At 35.1% G+C, this 24054-nt stretch overlaps 4 protein-coding genes across 4 annotated transcripts; 3 read left to right on the top strand and 1 right to left on the bottom strand.

The window, feature by feature from the left end:
* Positions 1–14560: 14560 nt before the first annotated feature.
* Positions 14561–15309, top strand: Triagg1_8965 (uncharacterized protein; the record flags this gene model as incomplete). The annotated part of the gene is made up of 4 exons (XM_062903869.1): positions 14561–14656; positions 14762–14868; positions 14926–15104; positions 15161–15309. 4 exons carry the CDS (start codon positions 14561–14563, stop codon positions 15307–15309), a joined length of 531 nt encoding a protein of 176 aa, XP_062752087.1.
* A 1390-nt stretch (positions 15310–16699) lies between these two features.
* On the top strand, positions 16700–17956 carry Triagg1_8964 (uncharacterized protein; the record flags this gene model as incomplete). The annotated part of the gene is made up of 1 exon (XM_062903868.1): positions 16700–17956. The coding sequence occupies one exon, from the start codon at positions 16700–16702 to the stop codon at positions 17954–17956; it is 1257 nt and encodes a 418-aa protein (XP_062752086.1).
* A 670-nt stretch (positions 17957–18626) lies between these two features.
* Positions 18627–20153, bottom strand: Triagg1_8963 (uncharacterized protein; the record flags this gene model as incomplete). The annotated part of the gene is made up of 1 exon (XM_062903867.1): positions 18627–20153. The coding sequence occupies one exon, from the start codon at positions 20151–20153 to the stop codon at positions 18627–18629; it is 1527 nt and encodes a 508-aa protein (XP_062752085.1).
* Positions 20154–22298: 2145 nt separating this feature from the next.
* On the top strand, positions 22299–23930 carry Triagg1_8962 (CAZyme family AA3; the record flags this gene model as incomplete). Its single annotated transcript, XM_062903866.1, has 1 exon — positions 22299–23930. The coding sequence occupies one exon, from the start codon at positions 22299–22301 to the stop codon at positions 23928–23930; it is 1632 nt and encodes a 543-aa protein (XP_062752084.1).
* Positions 23931–24054: the final 124 nt, after the last annotated feature.

The raw sequence follows: 24054 nt of genomic DNA, 5'->3' as shown, positions 1-24054 counted from the left end.
TATTTTAGTTAATAAGATTTATATATAAATTAAAATATTAATTTATATAAAAATTTATAAAGAAATTAATATTTAAGATTATTAAAAACTTTCCTTAGCTAGAATATTATAGCTAAATTATAATTTTATTTAATTTATATTATATAAGAGGTTTTAGTAAATTCTATAGTAAATTTAAATCTTTAACCCTATAATAATTATAATTATAGTTATTAGGAAAAGCTTTAAGTGCGTTAAATAATAATCTTATTATATATAAGCTTTATTAACTATATTATAAACCCTAGGTATAAATATAGCTATAGATAAGTATATAATCTATTATATAAGAAAGTTTTATAAGATAATAATTATATAAAGAAAGCTAATTTTAATTAGTTTTAAAGCGTAAGTTATAGCCTAAGCTAGCTATTTCCTTTAGTAAAAATTTTATATATTACTTTTACTAATTCCTTTTAAAAAAAAAAGTATAAAGGGCCTTAATACCTTAGCTTTAATATAAGCTATAGTTTTTTCCTTAGTTAATAAGTTAAAAAAAGCTAGCTATTATATTTTTATAAATAACCTTTTTTTTTATACTATTGCTTTTTTAGCTATTTTATAATTAAGAGTATACTATAATAAGTATATTATATATAAATTACTATACTTTAAAAGCCTTTATTATAATAAAAAATAAAAATTATAAAAGAAAATATTAGCCTTAGGGCTAGTTAATAGTAAAGCTTATTAAAAATAGTTTTATTAAAATCCCTAGAGATAAATTTACTAAAAAAACTCTTACTAATATATTCTTAAGTGTTTAGGTTAATTAAATTATATAGAAAAATAATACCCTTATACTATTCCTTAGTATAATATATTAAGGTAATAAATTTTATCACGCGGGTTTTAAAAAAAAAAGGTTATTAAAGTAAAAAGCTTAATATTTTACTAATAAGTAGTAACTACTATTTATAACTTAGCTAAGGATAACTTATTAAGTAAGTTATTATAACTTAATAACTTTTATTAAGTTAATTACCCTATTATATAAAAAACACTGTTTTTAGTATTATAGCTTTATAGTTTTAAAAAAATAAATTCCTTCTTAATATTATTAAATTCTAATATCCTAAAATTAATTTTACTTTATTATTTTTTATAAATTTATTAAATAGTAATAATTACTTATAAGTTTATTAAATAATAATAATTATTTAGTTATATTAAGGATATAGCTTAACTTAAAATTTATAAAGTCTAAGGGTATTTATTATATTACTAACCTTATTAATTATTTAGTTAAGGGAAAATATAATTTTTATATTAATATTATCTAAGTATTTTTAGTAAAGCTTATATATACTTTTAACTAATTTAAAGTATAAAGTAATTTTATAATTAATATTATTAAGCTTTAATATTATAATAGATTTTAATTCCTTAATTTTTATTTTAATATTCTTAATTTATTTAAGGAGTTACTTCTTAAGTTAGTATTTTACTATAATTATAGTAAAGTTATTAATTAAAAATAATAATAAGTTTAAAGTTATTAAAAATATTATAAAATTAGTAATTAAAGTTAAGTTTATAAATAAAAATATTAAGCTATTAGTAAATAATAATAAAGGAATATTACTAAAAAGTAATATTATTATAAAGTTATTACTAATACTAAAGAAATTCTTAGTAAATAAGCTAGTTATATTACTACTAAGTAATATAATAATTAACTATAGTATTATATTACTACTTTTTCTTTTTTAATTTTTTTAAGGGGCCTTATAATAAAAGTAATATTTAATAGTAAAATTATTAATTTTAAGTAATTTAAAAGTAATTATAAAGTAAGCTTAAAAAACTTTTAGTTTCTTTTTTAAATAAATAACTATAAGAATTATATAATACACTTAACTTACTTTTATATTAAGGTTTTTATAAACTTAATAGTTACTTAGGGCTTTAAGGGCTAATCCCTTCTTAATAAATTTACTATTTTAAATTAACTTAAAGTATTATTCTTAGTTTTTTATAATTATATTAATAGCCTATTTTTAATAAGCCTTAATAACCTTTATAATATATAAATAATATATATAACTTTATATAATAGAAATATACTTATATTTAATTTATTTTAAAAATAACTAAGGTCTTAAGTAAGGGTTAATATAAGTTATTATAATAAATATAATTATTACTTATTATTAATAATAAATAGTAGTATAAATAATAATAAAAAGCCTTAGGAAAGTAAGGTAAGTAAAGGTAAAAAAGGAAAAAAAAATTAAAAAATAATATAAAGAAAATTATAATAATATTAATAGTATATAATATATTTACTTATTTATTAGCTAGGTATTAGGCAGAATTACTACTAGCTAGTATCTTATTTATTATTAATAGCGCGCTTATAATATTTATACTCCCTAATATTAAATAAGGCTTTATAAATTAAACTTATTTATTAATTCCTTTATATTAATTATTAAAAAATTTTTATTATATTATTTATTAAATTTTATACTTTATTTTACTTATTAAATTAAATATTACTTTTATTTATAAAAAATTTATTTAGCTAATAGTTTTTTAATTTTATATAACTCTTAGTTTTTATTATTACCTTTAAGGTATAATATCTTTATTATATTTTACTATAATTTATTAAATAAGTTATTTTCCCTTAGCGCTAACTTTAATTATATAATTAAAATAATAAAATAAATTTTCTAATATAATAGTAAATTAAGGTAAAAGGTATATAAATTAATTTTTTAGTAAATAATTAATAATTTAACCTTTTACTACTTAAACTTTAATAATTATTTTAGTAGTTTATATTTATAATAAAGTCTTAAGTAAACTTAGTTTTTTTTTAAAAATTTAAGCTATTAGTAATATTTATTAAACTATTACTTATATTTAGTATTTATAAAATTTATTATTATTTAAGTTTTATATTATCTTAGTATTCTTAAGAATTTAAGTAATAAAGTATTTTTAAGTATAGTTAATACTAATACTTTATATAGTAGTATTAATAATATTTAAAAATAAAAGCCTATTATTAATTTATTTAATAAGTACTTAATAAATTTTATAAAAGTATTATTTAGTAATAATTAAATTATAAGTAATATAAATAATTAATAGCTATTTAGTAAAACTAAAAAGTAATATTAAATTATAGCCTTAATAATAATATTTATAAACTTTAATTAACTATTTTTAATTAAGTATTATATTATTATTATAATAAAGTATATTTTTAAAAAGTTAAAAAACTTAGTTTAAAAGTTACTAATTTAATTTTTATTATAGTTTAATATAATTACTATTAATAGTCTTTAGTTAGTAATAAGCTAAAAAAAAACTATAACTTTAGCTTATACTTTTACTAAGTATATAAAGTGCCTTAGTAATATACTATATTTTTTAAATAATTTATAGGTAATATTAAGGATAATATTAAACTCCTTAAATCTTAGTTATTAAAATATTAATAATATTAATAATACTATTAGTAAAAATAATATAAAATTAAAGTATTATATTTTATAAAGAATAATAAATAGTATAATTAAATATAGGTTTTTTAATATAGCTTAATAAGACTACTTAAATTATTTATATTTATAATAATAAATATATATTTTAATATATTATTATATTTTAAGAAAAGTAAATATTATTAATTTATAATAAGTTCTTATTTTACTAAAATACTATAGGTTATAGGCAAGGCTAATAATTATCTTTACTATATTATAAAGGATATATAATTTATATATTTTATTATAAGCTATATATAGTAATATATTATTTAGGCAGAGTTTAAAAATAAATCCCCGCTAGTTTAAAATTCTATTTTTATTAATTAAAGTATTTACTTTTATTTAATTAATAATTTATAAATATTTTAAATTTTTTTAATATTCTTTAAGGAATTATTAATATAAATTAGGTTATATAGCTACTTTTATACTTAAGAAAATTTTATTAAATAATATTAAAATATTCTTTAATATATTATTTATTTTACCTTAAGCTTTAGGATTATTATTATTAATATATATTAATTTAAATAATATATCTAAGAGAATATTAAGTTTACTAAGTATATATAATACCTTTAGATTATATTAAAATAGGAAAATACTAATATTAATAATATATAGATTTATTTTTATTATATTTAATATTAATAAAGATTTTTATTAAATAATAGGCCTTAATACTATATAGTTTATTAAAATAATAATTAAAAGCTAGGTATTATAAAATATTATTTTATTTTTAATAACTACTTAAATAAAATAAGTAAGTTTAAGTTTTATTAATTAATAATTTCTCTTTACTAATATTAAAAGCTTACTTTAAAAACTAATATAATTAATATAGTCTTACTTTAGGCTATTTATTAACTTATTATTATAAAATAATTCTTTATAATAAAAAAAAAATAATACTAAAATTATACTCCTTAAAAATATTAATTTTTATAAAAAGTTAATATTTATTATTAAAGTAAACTAGTTTAAGTAATAGGTAATATAGTAAATTATCCTAAAGTAGATTAAAAATAGCTTTTTTTATTTAATATTTAGGTACTAAAGTTAAACTTATAAACCCTTTTCTTTTTATTAATAAAGTTAAATAACTTTATTATATATTATTAGTTAATAATAATATTTTTATTATAAGTAGGGGGGTAATTTTTTAGGTATATAATAAAATATAAATTTAGATTTAATTTATTATAGTATAATATTTTTTTAATTATTTAAGTAATCCTAGATATACCTACCTATATAATACCTTAACATAGGTATTAATTAAAAAAAACCCCTTTTTATTAACTTAATAACTTAATAAAATTACTAAAGAGTATTTAAAAAAAGACTTTATTAATAAAAGGTATAATCTTTTATTTTTAAATAATAAAAAAAGCTAGTATAAGTGCTTATAATAAGCCTTAAAGGTTAAAGAGAAAATTATAATATTATTAATATATACTTATATAAAATTATAAAATAAGAAAAGTTTACTATTAATTTATTATTATATATATAATAATAAATTATAAAATCCTATAAGTATAATATTTAAGGTTTTTAATCCCTAATATATTATTAATATAAGCTTTAACTTATTATTTAAGTATATTATAAATTAATAAAAAAAAAACTTTATATTTACTACTAATATAAATTTAATACTTTTTAATACTATAATAAATTCCTCTTAATATAGTAAAGGATATATATTTAAAATTATTACTATATTAAGGTTATATAAGTTAATTACTACTTTTTCTTTATTAATATTATTAACTTTTTTCTAAATTATAAACACTAGGGTAGTAAAAGGTATAAGTTAATTAGTCTAGCTTATTTATCCTAACTTATAAAAAAAATTAAATATTTTTTTTACTAAGTAATAATCCTTTTCTCTTAGTAAATATAATTTTATATATAATTTTACTAATTATTAATTATTAATTAATAAAACTTTTATTTACTTATTTAGTAAAATTAATAATATTTTATAATTTTATTAATTATTATAAATAATAATAATATTTATAAATTAGTAAGTAATTTTATTAATTAGTATTATTATATAGATTTTTTCTAAAGTAACTTTTTCTTTTATTATAATTAAGTAAATACTTAAAAAGGGATAGTTTATTCCCTAAGGCTAAGGAGTAACCTTTTTTTTTATTAAAGGGCTAGGCTTATATTTTATATTAATTACCTATTAATAACCTAAGGTATTTTATTTTATTAAGGTAATTAGCTTATTAAAAAATCTTATTTATTATAAAATTACCCTTTAATATATTTTATAAACTTTATTTATTATTATAAAATTAAAAACTATTATAGCCTTTATTAATACTTAGTTAATACTAATATAATAAGTATATACTATATTATATTTATATTTAATTATTATTCTTAAATAAGTATTATATTTAACTTAAACTAATACTTTATTAAAGTTAATTAATACTATAAAAGAAATATTAATATTTACTAAAGTATAAAGTATATTATTATATTTAAGTATAAAAGTAAATATTTTATTAATTAGTAATTTAGTATTATAAATAGGTATTTTTACTATTACTTATAGTAATATAATTACTATAATAGTTATTATTATTTTATAATAAGTCCTTACTAAAGTATAATAATAGATTTATATTAGTAATACTAAGTTTTAATATAATCCTATAGTTATTATTTTATAATAAAAGTTTAGTTTAACCCTATAGAGATAGAGTTATTAAGTACTAAGTAATAAAGAAAAACTTAAATCTAGGGTAATCTAGGCTTATATAATTACTAATATTTATTTATATTTACTATTAGTAAGTATTTTATTATAAAAATAAATACTAAATATAACTTATTATTTAAGGGTAATAATACTATTAAATCCTTTTACTAAAGTAAGCGGAATATTCTTAAATATTATACTAAGCTATTAAGATATTTACTTTTTATTTATTATTAGCGTTAAATACTTAGGGTTTATAATAGCCTATATAATTATATTTTAAAGATTAAGCTTAGTATATATATTAAATAAGGTATATAAATATAATATAAAATTATAAAGCCCTATACCCTTATATATTAATTATACTAATATAATTAGTTTATTTTTTATTAATAAAGGTAATTTATAAAAATAATATTTTATTAATCTTAAGTAATTAAATAATACTTAATAAGTAGTAAATTATATTTAATATATTTAATACTTTAATTAGTTAAGCTAAGGGACTGCCCTTTTATATTCCCTTAGTAATTAAAAGTAATATTATAAAATATTATTATTATTAAATAAAAGGTAATAAAAGTAGTATTATAATTATTATAAATAAGTTAAGATTATATTAGTTTTTAGCTTAGTAAAAAACCTAATATTTACCTTACTAAAATTAACTAAGTTTACTTTATTTATCTTAATAATATTATTAACTAATTTATACTTAGGGTTATTATTATAATATTATAAAGTATTTTTATTATTTACTAAGATTAAAAGTTTTAAATCTCCCTTTTATATTATATTAGCTTACTTTATTTATCTTTTATACTTTTTAAATTATATTTTATTTTTTTCTAAAGGTTTTTATTTTTTAAAAATTATAAAAATATTAACTTATTAAAAATTAAAAACAGGTTTTATATTATCCTATAGCCTATTAATAAGTAATTAATTATAATTAAAGGCTTTATAATTTTATATTAAATAATTATATAATTATCCCTATAGGTAGTTATTTTTATAGCTACTATTTTATATATAAGTATTAAGCTTACTAAATTAAAAAGTAGTAATTTACTTCTTTTATATTAACGCTTTATTATTTAAGTTATTAAACTATTAATATAGCTTAACTTATTAATTAGATTTAGTTACCTTTAGATAAAGTTATAAATTAAGGTAATTTTATATTTATAAAAGTACTACTTAATTATTATTAAAACTATATAACCTAGCTAAGTATATAACTTTTATAATAAAAGTATAAACTTACTTACTTTATTAATATATATTAAAGTTATATTATAATAACTTTAGTTTTTTTTATATATAGTTAATATTTATTTAAAATTAAGACTTTAGTGCTTTTATTTATTAGTAAAAGAAGGGTTTTATTTTATATTTTTAAATAGTATTTTTTAATAATTATATATAATATTATTTTAAAGCTTTACCTTATAATAAAAAAACTATATTTTTATAAATATTATATTAATAACCTATAGTTATATAATCCTTAAGTATATTTATAAAAAAATAAATATTTTTATAAAAATAAAATTAGCTTTTATAAAATATATTATTAAATTTATTTATATTTAGTTAAAAAAAGCCTACTACTTTTAGTTAAAATTTAATACTTAAGTACTTAATTAATAAGTTTAACTTATTTAATAATATATTTTTATTATAATAGTAGTAATATTAATAATAACTTTATTTTTTATTTTTTTATTTATTTTTAAAGTTTTTAAAAAAATTTAAACCTAATAAAGAAAATAAAAATAAGGGGTAATATAATTAATTAGTAAATTATTTTAGCTATTTATAATCTTTTTTTTTTAATTACCTAGCTAAGGATTAATAAGCCTTAGTTTATTATTTACTTAAACTTAATATTATTATTTTTTTATTCTTTTTTTATAAAAAATCTTTTATTAAAATATATAAGTATTTAAGGGCTTTTTTATTATTTAAGGTATTATTTACTTATAATTAATAATAAAAACCTTATAGGTTAACTTTTTAAAGTATTAGTAAGTAAATAATCTTAGTTAATTTATTAACTATAGCTTTTAATACTAGGCCTTTAACTTCCTACTTTTTATTATTTATAAAGTTTTAATATAACTTTTTACTAATTAATTTTATTTTATTAAAATAATATTAATAGCTTAGCCTTATTATATTTTATAATACTATTTTAGTTATATTTAAAATTTATTAATAAATAAAGGTTTTCTTAATTAATAAAAATAATATTAACTTAGAGAAAATAAGTAATTAAGGTAGTAGGTAATATAAAAGTAGTAATAAAAGTTTTATTTTTAGCTATAGTAAATAAAATAATATATTTATTAATAAATAAGCTAAAAGTATAAAAAAGTAAAAAAAAATTAAGTTTTAAAAAAAGTTAATTTTTAAAGTAATATTTAATTTTATAATATTATTAACTATAGCTAAAGTAAGTAAAATACTTATAATATTCTTTATAATAAAAATTAATATTACTTTTATAAAAAAGTACTTATTTTTAAAATAAAATATACTTTTTATACTTATTCCCTTTATAATAAAACTACCTTATAATTTATTAATAAAAAACAGTATTACTAATTTATTAGTTAATAATAATAATAATAAGGAAAAATTAATTATTTATAAAATAATATTAAAATAACTATTATAAGTATTTTTTAATATAATATTAAGGAATATTAAGGGTAAAAATAATATTAATAATTTTTATATAATTACTATTAATATTAATATATTAATTACTTACTTAAGTAAAAAAAGTTAAAATAATAAACTTTATAATTATATTTTTTTTTATAACTTAGTTAATAAAATATATTACTTAAAAATCTAATTATAGTAAAATACTAGTAGTTTTTATTATTTTATTATAATAAACCTTTTTTATAATAGGTAATAATAGCTATATACTTTTAAAAAATAAATAATTACTTATAATTCTAAAGTAGTATTTATTAATAAATAATAATAGCGCTATTATTATTATTATTATTATTATTACTAGCTAATAATAACTTACTAAGTAATTAAACTTAAAGGTTATTAAGTAATTTTATTCTCCTAGTTTATTAATAATTTTATATACTAAAAAATAATTAGAATATATAATTATTACTAATTATTACACAGGTTTTAGAAAAAAAAAATTATTAAGGTAAAAAGCTTAATATTTTACTAATAAGTAGTAATTACTATTTATAGCTTAGCTAAAGATAACTTATTTAATGAGTTATTATAACTTAATAACTCTTATTAAGTTAAGGCTCCCCCCTTATAATCTTAGAGACCCGCTTTTTCAAGTAATTTAATTAACTAAAAACGCTTATATAAGCAGGATTCTAGTATTCTAATTGGCTGAAATTGGGATAAAAGTGGGTCTTTTGAAATTTGATTTAGTTTTGGGATTTTCGGAAGTTAGCTATTATAGGGCTTTTAGGTACTATAACCTTCTGTAAGCTAGGGAGCTTATAGTTACTAAATAAGCTATACTTAATTAAGCAGTGGCTATTAAGATAGGTAGGAAGCTAAGCCTAAATAGGCAATTGCTTATAAGCTATAGGGTAGGTTGTAAAATCATAGATTAAGTATAGTTATAATTAAGGTTATAGTGGGTTATAGAAGGCTATAGGGGATAGTTAATTGGAAATAGCTGTAGCTAGCGCTATAGGCTAGCTATAAAGCTCTAAAGAGCACCAAAATAGCCACTATAATTATAGCTATAATATTAATAATAGCTATAGTCTTATAAAAGTATTTATTATTATTATTTAAAAAAAGTATAAATAAAGCTTTAATAAAATAAATTTAAAAAGTAAAAAAAATATACTTAATATATTATAATAGTAATTTACTATTATACTTAATTTTTATTTATTATAATAAAATATATAATATTTATATATATAAAGCTTATGTAAAGTTTTAGTAAAGTAAAAGTAATTTAAAAAAAAGTATAATATATTTATTAATTTTTAATTATATTATAAATATAATTATTATTATAATAGCTTATATTAATTTTTAAAATATAGTAATAAAAAAATATTAAAGCTTACTTTTATACTATAATAAATAAATTTTATATAATAATTTATTTTTATTTTTTTAAAAATTATACTTTTTATTATTATAAAGTTAAATATAAGATTTTTATTTATAATTAAGCTTTATTATAACTTATATTATAATAAACTAAGGCTGATATTTTAATAATATTTTATAAAAGAAACTTAAAAATAATTATAAAAAATTATATAAAAGTATATTTTTTTAAAAAAAAGTAATTTATTAATAATTTAAGGAAAAAAAATATAATAAAGTTATAAAGCTAGGGAGTATTATTAATATTACTACTAAAAAGCTAGTTATAACTAAGAATTATTATATAAAAAAATATAAGTTTCCCTTTATTTTAAAAAGGTTAAAGATAAATATAGTTATTATATACCCCCTAGCTACTTATTCCTTTTGTAATAACTAGAACCTCTCCTTAACTATATTACTCTCTTCTACGCCGCCGCTTTTAATAACTCAATATAATCAGCATTAATGTCACGAATCTCCATCACGAGTTCAATAACATATATTTGTCTAGACCATCTGCAGAAGATAAGTTGGCGAATTTATTGGCAAAAGCCTCAACTGTCAATACAAGACTCAAGGCATAGGTCAGTAGAGTCCCGACTCACTGGCAACCAAAGGAATTCGATTATATCCCAGACTGCAGGCCTCCTATAATAACATATTCCGGAGCCTTTGACGTTTACCTATCCGTGCAGATCGCCTCAATCTAGAATACCTGGAGAATCTATTGTGTGATAACGCTTAGAGTGCTGCTGGGGTATCTTGAGCTAAGCGCCGGTAATTTAGACGTCCCAACTAACACTCATTCGTTTATTTGGAAAAATGTTCAGCACATTGTCAACTTTATCTACAAAAGTACCCCTTTCTTCCTTGGAAACCATATCCACATAGGGACACTCCACGACTTCACCAATTCAACCATTTTGCTCCCAAGCCATTATTACCTCAGTGTCAAGAACGAGCCCGCCAATAACCAGAGTTATAGCGGACTCTTGTCACAGAATAAATACATTAAGTATGCCATTTCCCAGGGACCTTGGCATACTTTGGATCCACTCAGCCAACTCCTGTATATTTTCTCATAAAGCCATGGTTCGCCCTTCGCTTAGCTACTTGAAGTTGAACAGCATGCGTGGATCCAAGAGCAGCTTGTGCGGGCCCGCACTCTTATGGGCTCGCATCCCGGTAATTACATTATTGAAAAGAACGATAATTAACTATTACGGACTAATACAATCTTTGATGGTAAATACCTCTTTAGATAAGGTCCTCTGCATAAGTATTCCGTAGATGCATCAATTTGCACGACTCTCACTATGTCTAGACGAAGTTGCTGCTCTTCGGTAACTCATGTTTCGCCTTGCACACCGGTACCCGAGCGACCCTCAGGGGTTGCACCATCGTCAGCTACATCTCTAAAGCCACTATAACTTCATGCAATAAAGTGAGCATCAGCACTGGATTCTCCCTTCAAGCCTCGTCTCCCAGCTTCTCCAGTATCAGCTGCGCCTTGCGCATCTGTGTCCAGCCTCCACCGCGAATGGTGGCATACACTGACTATAAATCAGGCCCCCGAGGTCCTGTTACTTGATATTCATGGCTTGGCTTGGAAGATGGCCAAGTGGCCTCCATTATTGATGGAAGCCCCCCTTCCGAGTACTCTGCCCCGGAGGCGTCGTCGAGCCGGGCACTCCCTCCCCATCTGCGTGGCTCCATGGGCCAAGACAGACACTCCCTGGCCTCTTCTACCGATGGACGGAGTGCGTCCAACAAGTCTTCGTTTATGCAGCACCTCACTCCTCACCCAAGGCCTCTGGTGCATCAAGGCCTCTCCCTGGACGCTTCATCCGACTAAAAACCCAAGCAGTATTTCGACAGCCGCGACAGCGAGGGAGGCAGAACCTGAAACTAAAGGACTCGGGGCGCCATTTGATGATCACCCTTCGCATCTCCGCTCTAGCGTTCTCAACGAAAGTGCCGTCAAAGTCATTACCAATTTACCCCCCCAAACAACTCCACTTCAAGTAACCCAAATGCTAGGCCGATATTTCCGTACCCAGTAGTTATAAGGATTACAATCTTAAGTATAGTCGACCTGAGACTCAGACATCTATATGTACGACAGTTCGCACAGCTGCAACTTTCTCGACTTCAGTGCCATGGCTGTGAATCCACTTGGCCGATGCCGTATCGTACCCAGAATCTCCAAGGACGTCGGTAGCTTTACGGATACGGCCGTGGCTGAAAACGACGAGAGGATGAGTTCAGAGAAGTTGGCCGAACAAACAGCGAAAACTCGCAAACAAACAAGCAGAGAGCTCCATCCGAGCCGCTGCCGGTATTGCCCTCAAGAACGCCCTCACAGCCAGACGTTTCGCCGGGCAACAGGAGCTGCAGACAGAATGGCTTTACCGGCCTTCTCGGTTCTTCCCTGCTCGAGATATTCGCACTGAGGCAGACACTTTATCCTTTTGGAATATCTTGATCTTGATGCTTGCATCTTCACGCCAGACAATGCGCATACGCGCTCTTTTGTCCATGAGTGCGCCTTTGGCCTTGGCTAGTATTTCGAGCACCCGACTGTTAGCAAGATGGCCGCAAGAGCCTACTTTCAACACTCTCGAGCGGCAGTTGCTTGTCAACAATTAAGCGCGAGCGACAAAGCCTGGCCCTTTGTTGATACCTGCGGCCGTGAGAGAAACACGTGTCTGAGTATTACAGCTTAGCCCTGACGCAAAATCTCGCAACGACACCAAAGCTGAAGTCAACAGTTTGCTTCCCTTTACGTGCTGCTCACGTTTCTGTATCTTGTTATAATACCCACTGCGAACCAATCAGTCTAATAGTTTGAGACTTCTGAGCACACTTGTACCATCGCATCGCAGGTTGATCTCTATTGGTAGCGTCTTGCATAAATTATTGAGGGCAACTTCTTTTTCTCTACTGATGACAATGAAATTACAGCAAGCGCCTTGACTAGAACCCTCTAGAGAGGAAGTGATCGTTACACTTCCCCAGAGAGCAACGCGGATAGCGTCGGTGTTGGATTTGAAACAGAGCCTGACTTTGACTTTGCTGTTACGGGTGGTTTTGTCGATACTGGCAATTATCTTTGCGTCCCTCGTGAGCATCCCGCATTTACTAGCAGCAAACAGGCGTTTCCTTCATCGCCTGATTCTCAGCCTTTATGGCTTGTTCTATGATGCGCCGTATCTCTAGGCCGTTCGAGCACTTCGGCCGCCTCTCCGATTTCTCCATAGCTTAAGCGACACTGGCAAAGATCATTGCTATGCACATCCGCATGAACTATTGGCAAGCAAGATGATGGCGAGCCAGATACTTGACGTCTCTGATCGTGTGTCTCTTGGGAGCGGTTGCTGATTTTATTACGTTATGGCCTCTGTACTCGACATCGGGAGTCCCCAGGCACGGCAACATTGAGACATTTTACTCTTAGTTTGATACTAGTCAACTAGAGCTTGTGGTTCCCTTTGCTGGAAGATGACTTTGTTGAATTGGTTCACGATCCGCCTCAAGCTTTGTTCAAATTCACAATGTTGTTGGCGTTCGAGTTGCTGTCAGAGTTACTCACAACGTCCCACGAGGCGGAGGTTCATCTACTTTCCTAGTGTACCCTCTGCTTTTCTGTTTCTCCTTCTACCTCAGGCCATGAATCTTTCGCCGTTTCCTTGGACGATCCTCTTCCTCTTTGTCACTGGTGTAACTCTGAGAGGATGCTCGTTCACGGCCGCGTAAAGTCTCCATCGCTGATTCTCCGGCCAATATCCCTCTCTAACAAGTTGGAGTGGTGTGAAAGAGGGCTTATGATGGGGGCTTGACCAAGAATACCATCTTCAACATCTACCTCTGTATGCAAGCTACAGCTCCAAGCAGCTTTTTCGCTGTGTCTCTGGTTCCAAGGTGCCAGCTTATGGCCATCCCGGCATTGGACGCGTTCAGTATCGATTCCACTGGACACTACGGCGTATATTTTAACTCCCTGCCACCTTACGCGCCCTTGACTACCTGAATATAACACAAATGGTAAATAAACAACTGTTGGTCGATAAGGAGCACAGTGAATTGACGGGCAAGTGGCGACTGTTGCACAAAGAAAAAAAATCCCTTTCCCATATAAACAATCATTTTTTCTTGCCATCTTGCCATCATGCTCCCATTTGCTCTTCTTTTCTCTTCCGTCATCATCAGGTCTCTGCTTGGGCATCGCCTGTGGCCATTCATGTTCCGGGCTCCCTTTGTCTCGGTAAGCTTAACGTCTTATCTCGCCAGTTTTAATGAACTTCCCAGGGCATCTGGAGCCGGAGTGGCCAAGGAGATTGCCGACTTTATCTGTGATTGATGTGCCTAGACTCCCATGACATTCCAGAAGCCGACCCTATCGATCGATATATTTTCCACACAACCAAGTCCTTTAGCCATCGGGCTATACCGTCATGACGCCGCGTCTACCCCCCGGTAGAGTTCCTCCTTTAGGCTTTTGATCCAGCCCCCATCCGGGGCAACACATTGTAGCGATATCGGACCTAAATCTCACAAGTGTTTATTGCGCTTCTCGATTCAACTTCCGTCAACTGACAAGGTCGTCTCTCTGCAATCAAGAAAGATTGACCGCACTTTTGGGCTGGGCTTTACCGTCGACATCCCTCTTGGAGAGAGCAATGAGGAAGATGGTTTTGGTGTTATCCACCAATGTAGGTGCCCTATTGGGCATTGGTCTGGAGCTGCTCTAATTATGCTTCTTTTCTAGATGACCGCGCCCTAGAGAAATACGGGAGCAGACAGTATACACCGGGATGGCGCTGGCCATCGGAGTACGAAGCATCCCTGTGGCAAAGCACAGCTCTCACCGACGAGCAATTTGAATTCACCGAGCTGCACCTGGACGAGCCAGTGTAATTCGACCGAGCAAGAGGGCCACACGTCTTCCCGCGAAAGCGAAGCACCAGGATGTTAATAGATCATACTGTTGAGGGCAACGCGCCTCTACACAGACGATAGGATTCAGCAACCGCGTGCCCTTTGACTATGGTATACAAGACGCATCTGCCAATTACATTTTTGACATTAGCATGAGTGGTGAAATCCCAGAAACATTGGACACAAGCTGACTGTTGCTGTTGACCGCTATTCAACCCGTCTAGTATTTGCAGATAGATACTACCTGAAGACTGCAGAAGAGCCAGTGCATCCAGCCCACGGGTAGCATCCCACAATGTGATGATGGATAGAATGGCCACATTGTTTGTCGTGGCCGTTGCAAATGTCTGAAATGTAATGGTCGTACAAAGGACACCAAGGTTGTGCTACAGTCGACAGAGAAACAATGCTGGACGCGATCAAATGGACTTGTTGACTCAAATTTCGACCTCGCTACTGTCGGTAGCAGGATAATTTGAAGCCCAGGACGCCCCAACCCGTTCGCAATACACGCCATCTTCGCCTCTGAGCTCAGCAGAAAGGTGTCGGTCGGTCGCTTTTGTCTCGACCGCTGGCAGTGAAATCGGGACCAGCAGTGGCATCCAGTTCGTCAATGAACATGGCCTAATAGAGGACCGAGCGTGACTATTGATGTAGAGGAATATGTCACCAAAAGAGGCCAGTCTTTAAAAGGTACGCGTTCGACAGACATGCGCGACGACTCGATGGCTGGGTCTATTCCATAACACAATGGGAGTCAGCAGTCTGGACCTACTTGGGGGAAGGATAAGCGCGAGAATCTGACGAGGTAGATGGCTGCGTGAACATCCATGGATCTGCCACAACCAAAGCATCCAAGAGGGTGTGCGTTTGAACCACACAGACTTGTGGAGTTGCTCGTATGTCGATGGCTAAACGACGGTATGAGGTCGTAATGCCAATGCATCAAAAGAGAACGCCATGTGAGGCCGGCGTCTCTTGGCCGTCGTTCTTCTCGTAAGGGCAAACGCACGTTGTTATATCGAGTCTCGGGTTGTTCGTTTCGATGTTGGGCAGAGGGTAGAAGATACGCTTAGCGGTGCCATCCATGGGTTGCCATTTGTAAGTAGAGGTAAAAGAGACTTTGCGATGGCGGATGGTGTTTGACGGTATCTTGTTCTTCTTGGTCACCTCTCTATTCAGTAATCTGGCAGCTGTCGGACGGTTCAAATTCTGCTGGCGCTCACCACATACTCGCTGACGCGTCACGAAGGAGAAACCTACGCGTGCTATGCGTGTGAGAATCACGATTTAAACCTTTTCTCTCTCTCTCTCTCTCTTCTCACCTCTCTCCTCTCTCAGGCATCTCGTGCCACCTACCAACGCCGCCATGATGACGGATGCTAGACTCGCCCCTCGCGAACCCAGCATCACGGGGTTGAAGCTGGAGATTAACGAAGACAGGGATACACTCAACGCGGTCACAGCAGATACAGATACAGCACTCGTTTCCCATGAGCCCAGCGTTACGAGCTTGAAGCCGGAGATTGACGACAACGACGAAGGCTTACCCGACGCTGCCACAGCAGAGACGACACTCACCTCCCGTGAGCCCAGCGTTGCGGGCATCGATTTGAAACAAGGCGTCGACCAAAAGCTACCCAATGCCGACATTCCAAATGGAACACTCGTGCCTCGCGAGCTGACCATCGCGAGCCTAGACCTCGGCAAAGATGACCAAGATTTCGCAGACGGCATTGCGTGCGTACAAGCATACTGGGAACAAGCATCGCAAATGGACGAAAACACGCAAGAACAGATGAGGCACCTCATCATTACCAAGCAATTTGCCCTCTCTTTATCCGCACGCCAAACTATCACTAAGCATCGACTGTACCGTGGCCTGACCAGAAAGGATGAGACAAACACATGGCCCATCTTCTTGATGCTCAAGGCAATGTACAAGAGCCTGCCACAGTCATATGTGCATAAACTCCGCGCAAAGGGATTTGTTGTCGATACGGTGGACCATACCAGCGATTACATGGCCGCATATCCCGACACCATCCGACCCCGAGTCTTCGACACCGATACAAGAAAGGGCAGGGAGTACAGGGGGATGTGGCCAAGCCTGAAGAACACTCCCACCATCTACCGCAAGTCGAGAGCCAGGAACGACAAACAGCCCGACAGCAAACAACCCAACGCAACTGCGACTGAAGCAACGGTGAAGACGAAGCCAGCGACAATTGCGCCTCGAGACACAGCTTCGAATCGCGCCACATCGCCGCTTTTGAAGCCAGCAACGATTGCCGCGTCAACTTGTTCGACTGCACGGCAATCCGATAGACGTGGTAAGAAACGTCCAGCGGCCGATCCCACTGGCGATATCCCGACGAAGCGATCTTCCACGCGAGAAGATGATTTCGAGTTCGACAGCGTCTTGATGCAAATGACTTTGCCAGGGGTTCCCAGCGGCTCGACGGCTAAAGTGGATGTGGAAAAGGAAATTGCCGACTTGAAAGAAGAGATGGCCAAGATGCGCCAACAGACGCACATGTTTATGAAGGTTACGGCGGACGTTGTCACCTCTATGAAGACGGAGATTGAAGACCTCAAGGAAGGAATCAAGGCGCTGAAGAAGTAATAGGGGATATGATGAGACGATGGGGAAGATGGAAATAATGGCAAAGACGGAGAATTACTTGGGATCGTAAGCGGGATATGGGCATCATTCAATCTAGATCATAATCACCGGGCATAGATGCACCTACATACATTTCATAAATGGAATTTGTGTTTTTCTGATACCGCATACAATCACTTGAATATAACTTGTTTAGGGAGTTGCGTTATAATTTCCAAATGACAATGAGGACCTACATGGTTTCTTTCTTCAGCATGATGCGACCATGGACACTGAAATACACTGGTAGGGACTTGTCCAAGTTGGGAGGCTTAAACCCTCGTTCAGATAGAGACCTACACAATATACACACGATCCCATACATCCTAGCTACTCTGTGGCCCAATGGACTATCCTGTCTCTAGTCGAAAGTCCGACTCGGCATCATGGCGTTGGCACCATCCCAAGTCTGACAACGTAACGAAACACCACCCTTATAAAGGACCATACTGGCAATGACAGCACATTTCGACACAGACCATGGCGGTTTAATATTTTGCTTGTTGGAGAAGAGTCAGAGCAACGTCAAAATGGGCTGTAACAAATCGCTAGTCTAACTGCTATATACTCCCAGTTTTTACATCCTTGTCCATGATAACGCCATCTCGTGAAAACGATGCCCAAGATCAATCTACAGCTTGGCAAACAGGCCCTTTGTTGCCCCCTTGCCCAGTTGGACCAACGTGCTCTTGACCCGCATATACGCCATGATGCCCTCGAATCCATTTTCCACGCCAACGCCGCTCATTTTCCATCCGCCCACGGGCATCTCGGCTGGAGACTCGCCCCAAGTATTGATCCAGGTAATGCCGGCTTGCAATTCTCGAATCACGTTTTGCGCCAGACTCAGGTCTGTGGCAACGACGCCGGCCGCCAGACCCATCTTGGTGTCGTTTGCGCGGCGAATGAGCTCGGGGAGCCACTCCTCCTGGGATTTGCCCTGTGTCTTGTACGGCAGGACGGCCATGACGGGGCCGAATATTTCTTCGCGCACGATCCGCATATCATCGGTGCAGTTGGTGAAGATGACTGGCGGGACCCAGTATCCGTCGGGCGTGGGCTTGTTCTTCTGCGCGTCGACGGCACCGTCGTACAAAACCTTGGCCTTGTCGGTTTCTTTGCCGTGGCGGATGTACATGTTGACCTTGTCCCGGTGAGCGGCGCTGACGACGGGGCCGAAATTCGTCGTCTCGTCTTGGGGCAAGCCCATGCGGATGCCCTCGCGGCAGCGTTTGACGAGAGCCTCTTCCACGCGCGACAACAGCGTATCGGGGACAAAGACGCGGGTGCCATTTGTGCAGACCTGTCCGGTGGAGAAGAAGTTGGCTGCCATGGCAATGTCGGCGGCTTCGTCGACGTCGGCATCGGGGAGGACGACGAGCGGGCTCTTGCCACCAAGCTCCATGGTGATGCCCTTCATGCCCTTGGCAGCCTCGCTGGCGACTTTGCTACCTGTGCTGACCTGGCCTGTGAAGCTGACCTTGGCGATGCCTTGGTGGGCGACGAGCGGAGCACCCACGCTGGCGCCATCGCCGTAGACGACGTTGAACACTCCAGGTGGCAGGCCGGCTTCGACGTAGATTTCGGCCAATGTGTTTCCGTGGAGAGGCGTCACCTCGCTAGGCTTGTAGACCATGCAGTTTCCGGCGGCGAGACAGGCAGCAGACTTCCACAGAGCGATCTGAATGGGGTAGTTCCAGGCGCCAATGCCCGCGCAAACCCCTAGAGGCTCGTGGCTGGTGAGGACGTAGGCATCTGGCCGCAGGGTAGTGTGCTGTCCGGGCTGGCTATTGGCAATAAAGTGTGCGTAGTACTCGAGGACATCGGCGCCAGTCACCACGTCGACGGTCGAAGTCTCGGACCAAGCCTTGCCCGTGTCCAGCATCTCCGTGCGGGCGAGGGCATCGTTTCGCTCCCTCAGGATGGCGGCAGCGCGAAGCAGAATGGCGGCGCGTTTGGGAGCGGGCGTCTGCGACCATGTTGGGAATGCCTTGTGAGCAGATGAAACGGCGTCGTTGAGCTGCGACGGTGTTGTGGTGAAGATGTTCGCCAGTGGTTTGGCGGTGCTGGGATCGAGAGACTGGAAGGTGTGCGACCCCGAGGATTGCGGTTGGGGTTTTCCCGAGTGGAAGGTGTGAATCTCTTTTGAAAAGGTCATGATGGACTCGATGTTCTGTCACGGGATTGTGATTGATTGACACCTTGAAGCTTCAAGTTTGGTGTTGTCGAGTTGAAGTTGGGAGCTGGACAGTGACGTCCATCTTGGCTCCAACAGGTACCAGCACAAGGCACGGGGAACTCCGTTGGTCTAGTAGCAAGACATTTTACAAGTACGAGTACATGTGCCAACCACTCCACCGCCACGACGGCGACAGTTACGAGTACTAGCCCAGGACATGACAAGTCGGCCATTGTTGGTGCCATTTACGGAATCAACACTGTATTCCGTCTGTCTCGCCTGTCAGGGACGCCGTTTGCATTACAGGCCGCTGTGGGGTGAAGACGCTGGGGCGAAGCGACTGCTAAGACACGCTACTGTCGGCCGTGAGAGCATTTACCTGCATCCGGCAACCAGTCGTAAGATGATGGGGACCAAGTTACGGAGTATGTCCTTGTAGGGAGTACAGGAGAAGAAAAAGAGAAAAAGAGACACAAGAATCCCGCCATACGTCACTGATGGATCCTGCAAAGTGAGAGATGCCAATGATCCCGGTCCGGCGGTGGGGGCTCCGAGACGATTGAGCCGGAGCGGCTTGGCAAAAGATGCGAGTGGATGCACGATCGGTCAGGAGAGGCCGAGGCCTGCCATTGATGCGGATATTTGACGTGTACGAAAAGGAGAAGGGAATCATAAGATGGTGTGTATATGGATGTGAATGATGTTACAATGAACAGGTAGTGTATTGGTATAATCTGGACATCGAACAAGAACTTTGTCGTGGTGATGATACTAAGTATAGGGTGGCTCGGATCCGGAGTCTCGTGTTAATCACCAAGATGCATCAACACCGTCAGTTCAGCTGAAGAAACCAACAGACCGCCTGATGCCACACTATTACTAACAGTTGAGACCATATTCTGCTAGTACAGTACAGCCCGGACTGCGCTTGTAAAAGATGATGCAGCCACCGTAACAATAATTGTTCCGACCACAAGCCAAAAAAAACTCTGATAGCACAAGCAAATGCCTTTTCGATGCAGAACGACTCGACTCGAGGCTTGCGAGGCTCACTGCAAGGTACATGGATACGTACTCATGTCAAGTGGGGCGATTGGGCCCACATCTCCACCAATCGTTATCCATATCCCGGCCCCAGCCAATCAGCTCCCGCTTTACTGCCCGGATCAACTTAGCCCCGCCTCTCGTTCCACGCTCCACTCCGCCCTCCTGCATCAATCAGCTAAGCAAACGCCTCGAAATAGTCATGATCTTCACCAGCCAACGCTCGAAAAGGCTTCTAAACAGCACAACCGCCAGCCTCTCCCCCGCAACGGATTTGCGACGAGTCCATCTTTGCCCATCCACAGCCCACGCAAATGTCACTCTTGGCATAAGATCATGTACTCGCATGTACTCGTACAGGAATCCTCGGCCAAGCGGTGGGAATACTGCAAGAGTGGCAGCATCCCTTGACGTCATCCCCAGCACGACACACTGTGCCCAAGACGCCAGCCGTGCCACAGCCAAGCCAGCGGCTCCTTTTGACAGGAGCCCTGAAGATCGATTCGATTGGGCAAAGGCGTCAGATTCTTCTTTTTTTTCTCGCGTGTTTCTGTTGGCTGCGTTGGACGAGCAAATGAGGCAACGACTCCGTCCGCCTCAGCCCACCGGCTCACTCACTCCTCCTGATTGCAGACTCCACCGCAAACATTCGAAAACAAGCCATTGCTTCTCTGTGACGAGTCCGTTGCCAGCCGTGCCCGTTAGCGTCAATGGCGGATTTGGTCTTGTTCGTACCGTGGAGGTGGCTTTTGGCGCAACATGTACGAGTTCGAGGCGAGTCAGCCTGTTCCGTTGTGCTCATAAATATCGCCGTCTTCCTGTCACACTGTCCACCTGAACTTGAGGCTACTGATTCTGCTGGATACAGACATCGTTTTCATTGCAGCCTTGCCTTGGGAAATAGACAACGAAGCTTTGTTTCAAAACTCAAGTTGACGCTGTGAACCCAGATCTGAATTTGGCTTCCATGCGTGCGTTTTATACTTTGAGGACAACGCCGCAGCCAGAGTAGACCATAAAAGACTTGCTCTCCCCACAAGACATCCCCCTTCTTCCATCTTCTCCAACCTTTACGACACCATGACTACCCGCTCCCTTCCTAGCAATGGCAGCTCTGCCTTTGACTACATCATCGTTGGTGGAGGCACTGCGGGCTGCGTGATTGCCTCCAGGCTCTCCAGCTATCTGCCCGAGCGCCGCATTCTTCTCGTCGAGGCTGGTCCCTCCGACTTTAACCTCAACCACGTCCTCAATCTGAGAGAATGGCTGAGCCTGCTGGGCGGCGAGCTGGACTACGACTACGGCACGACAGAGCAGCCCATGGGCAACAGCCATATCCGCCATTCTCGTGCCAAGGTTCTTGGAGGATGTTCGTCACACAACACGCTCATTTCCTTCCGCCCTTTTCGTCACGACATGGACCGCTGGGTCGCTCAGGGCTGCAAAGGCTGGACCTTTGAGAATGTGACTCGTCACATTGATAACCTTCGCAACACGTTCCAGCCTGTCCACGCCCGTCATCGCAACCAGCTGTGCAAGGATTGGGTCCAGGCCTGTGCCTCTGCTCTCGACATTCCCGTCATTGACGACTTCAACACCGAGATTCGCGAGAGAGGCCAGCTCACACAGGGTGCGGGCTTCTTCAACGTCTCGTACAACCCGGATAACGGCCGCCGAAGCAGCGCCTCTGTCGCTTACATCCACCCTATCCTGCGTGGCGAGGAGCGGCGGCCAAACCTGACCATCCTGACCGAGGCTCACGTCTCCAAGGTTTTGGTGGAGAAGGATGTTGCCAGTGGTATTGTTCTGCACTTGGCGTCGGGCGAGAAAACGGTGCTGAAGCCCCGCAAGGAAATCATCCTTTGCGCTGGTGCTGTCGACACGCCTCGCCTGATGCTTCACTCTGGCCTTGGGCCTCGCTCGCAACTCGAGGGCCTAGGACTTCCCGTCGTCAAAGATATTCCCGGTGTTGGCGAGAACCTGCTTGACCACCCAGAGACCATCATCATGTGGGAGCTCAACACGCCAGTTCCCGCCAACCAGACCACCATGGACTCGGACGCCGGTGTCTTTATCCGCCGAGAACCCACCAACGCTGCCGGCAAGGACGGAGATGCCGCCGACATCATGATGCACTGCTACCAGATTCCCTTCACGCTCAACACTGAGCGCCTGGGCTATCCGAGGATCCGCGACGGCTATGCATTCTGCATGACTCCCAACATCCCCCGGCCTCGATCTCGCGGCCGCATCTACCTGACTTCTGCCGATCCGGCAGTGAAGCCGGCCCTGGATTTCCGGTACTTTACCGACCCCGAAGGCTACGACGCCGCCACTTTTGTCGCTGGAATCAAGGCTGCCCGCAAAGTTGCCGAGCAAAGCCCCTTCAAGGAGTGGCTGAAGGAAGAGGTCGCCCCCGGCCCCAAAGTGCAGACGGACGAAGAGATTAGCGAATACGCTCGCCGTGCCGCCCACACTGTCTACCACCCTGCCGGTACCACCAAGATGGGCGATGTGGCCAAGGACGAGACAGCTGTCGTGGATCACGAGCTCAAGGTCCGAGGCATCAAGAAGCTGCGCATTGCCGACGCCGGCGTGTTCCCCGAGATGCCCTCCATCAACCCCATGCTTACGGTGCTGGCCATTGGTGAGCGGGCGGCCGAGCTGATTGCCATGGAAGAGGGCTGGAAGCCTAAGACGTCGAGACTGTAGATGAACGACCACACTTTCTCATTGGACGGAGTACAACCGGAGTTGGCACATGGATTTATTTACTAGATGGTAGATTAAAAAGGGACGAGCAGCGCTTGGGGTATTGTAGACCTGCTGCACGATG

This window comes from Trichoderma aggressivum (genome assembly GCF_033847375.1).
Source record: "Trichoderma aggressivum f. europaeum strain CBS 100526 chromosome Unknown scaffold_047, whole genome shotgun sequence".
Classification (NCBI taxonomy): Eukaryota; Fungi; Ascomycota; class Sordariomycetes; order Hypocreales; family Hypocreaceae; genus Trichoderma; species Trichoderma aggressivum.
The sequence above is the reverse complement of the archived record's forward strand: the minus strand, read 5'-3'. Positions and strand labels throughout refer to the sequence as shown.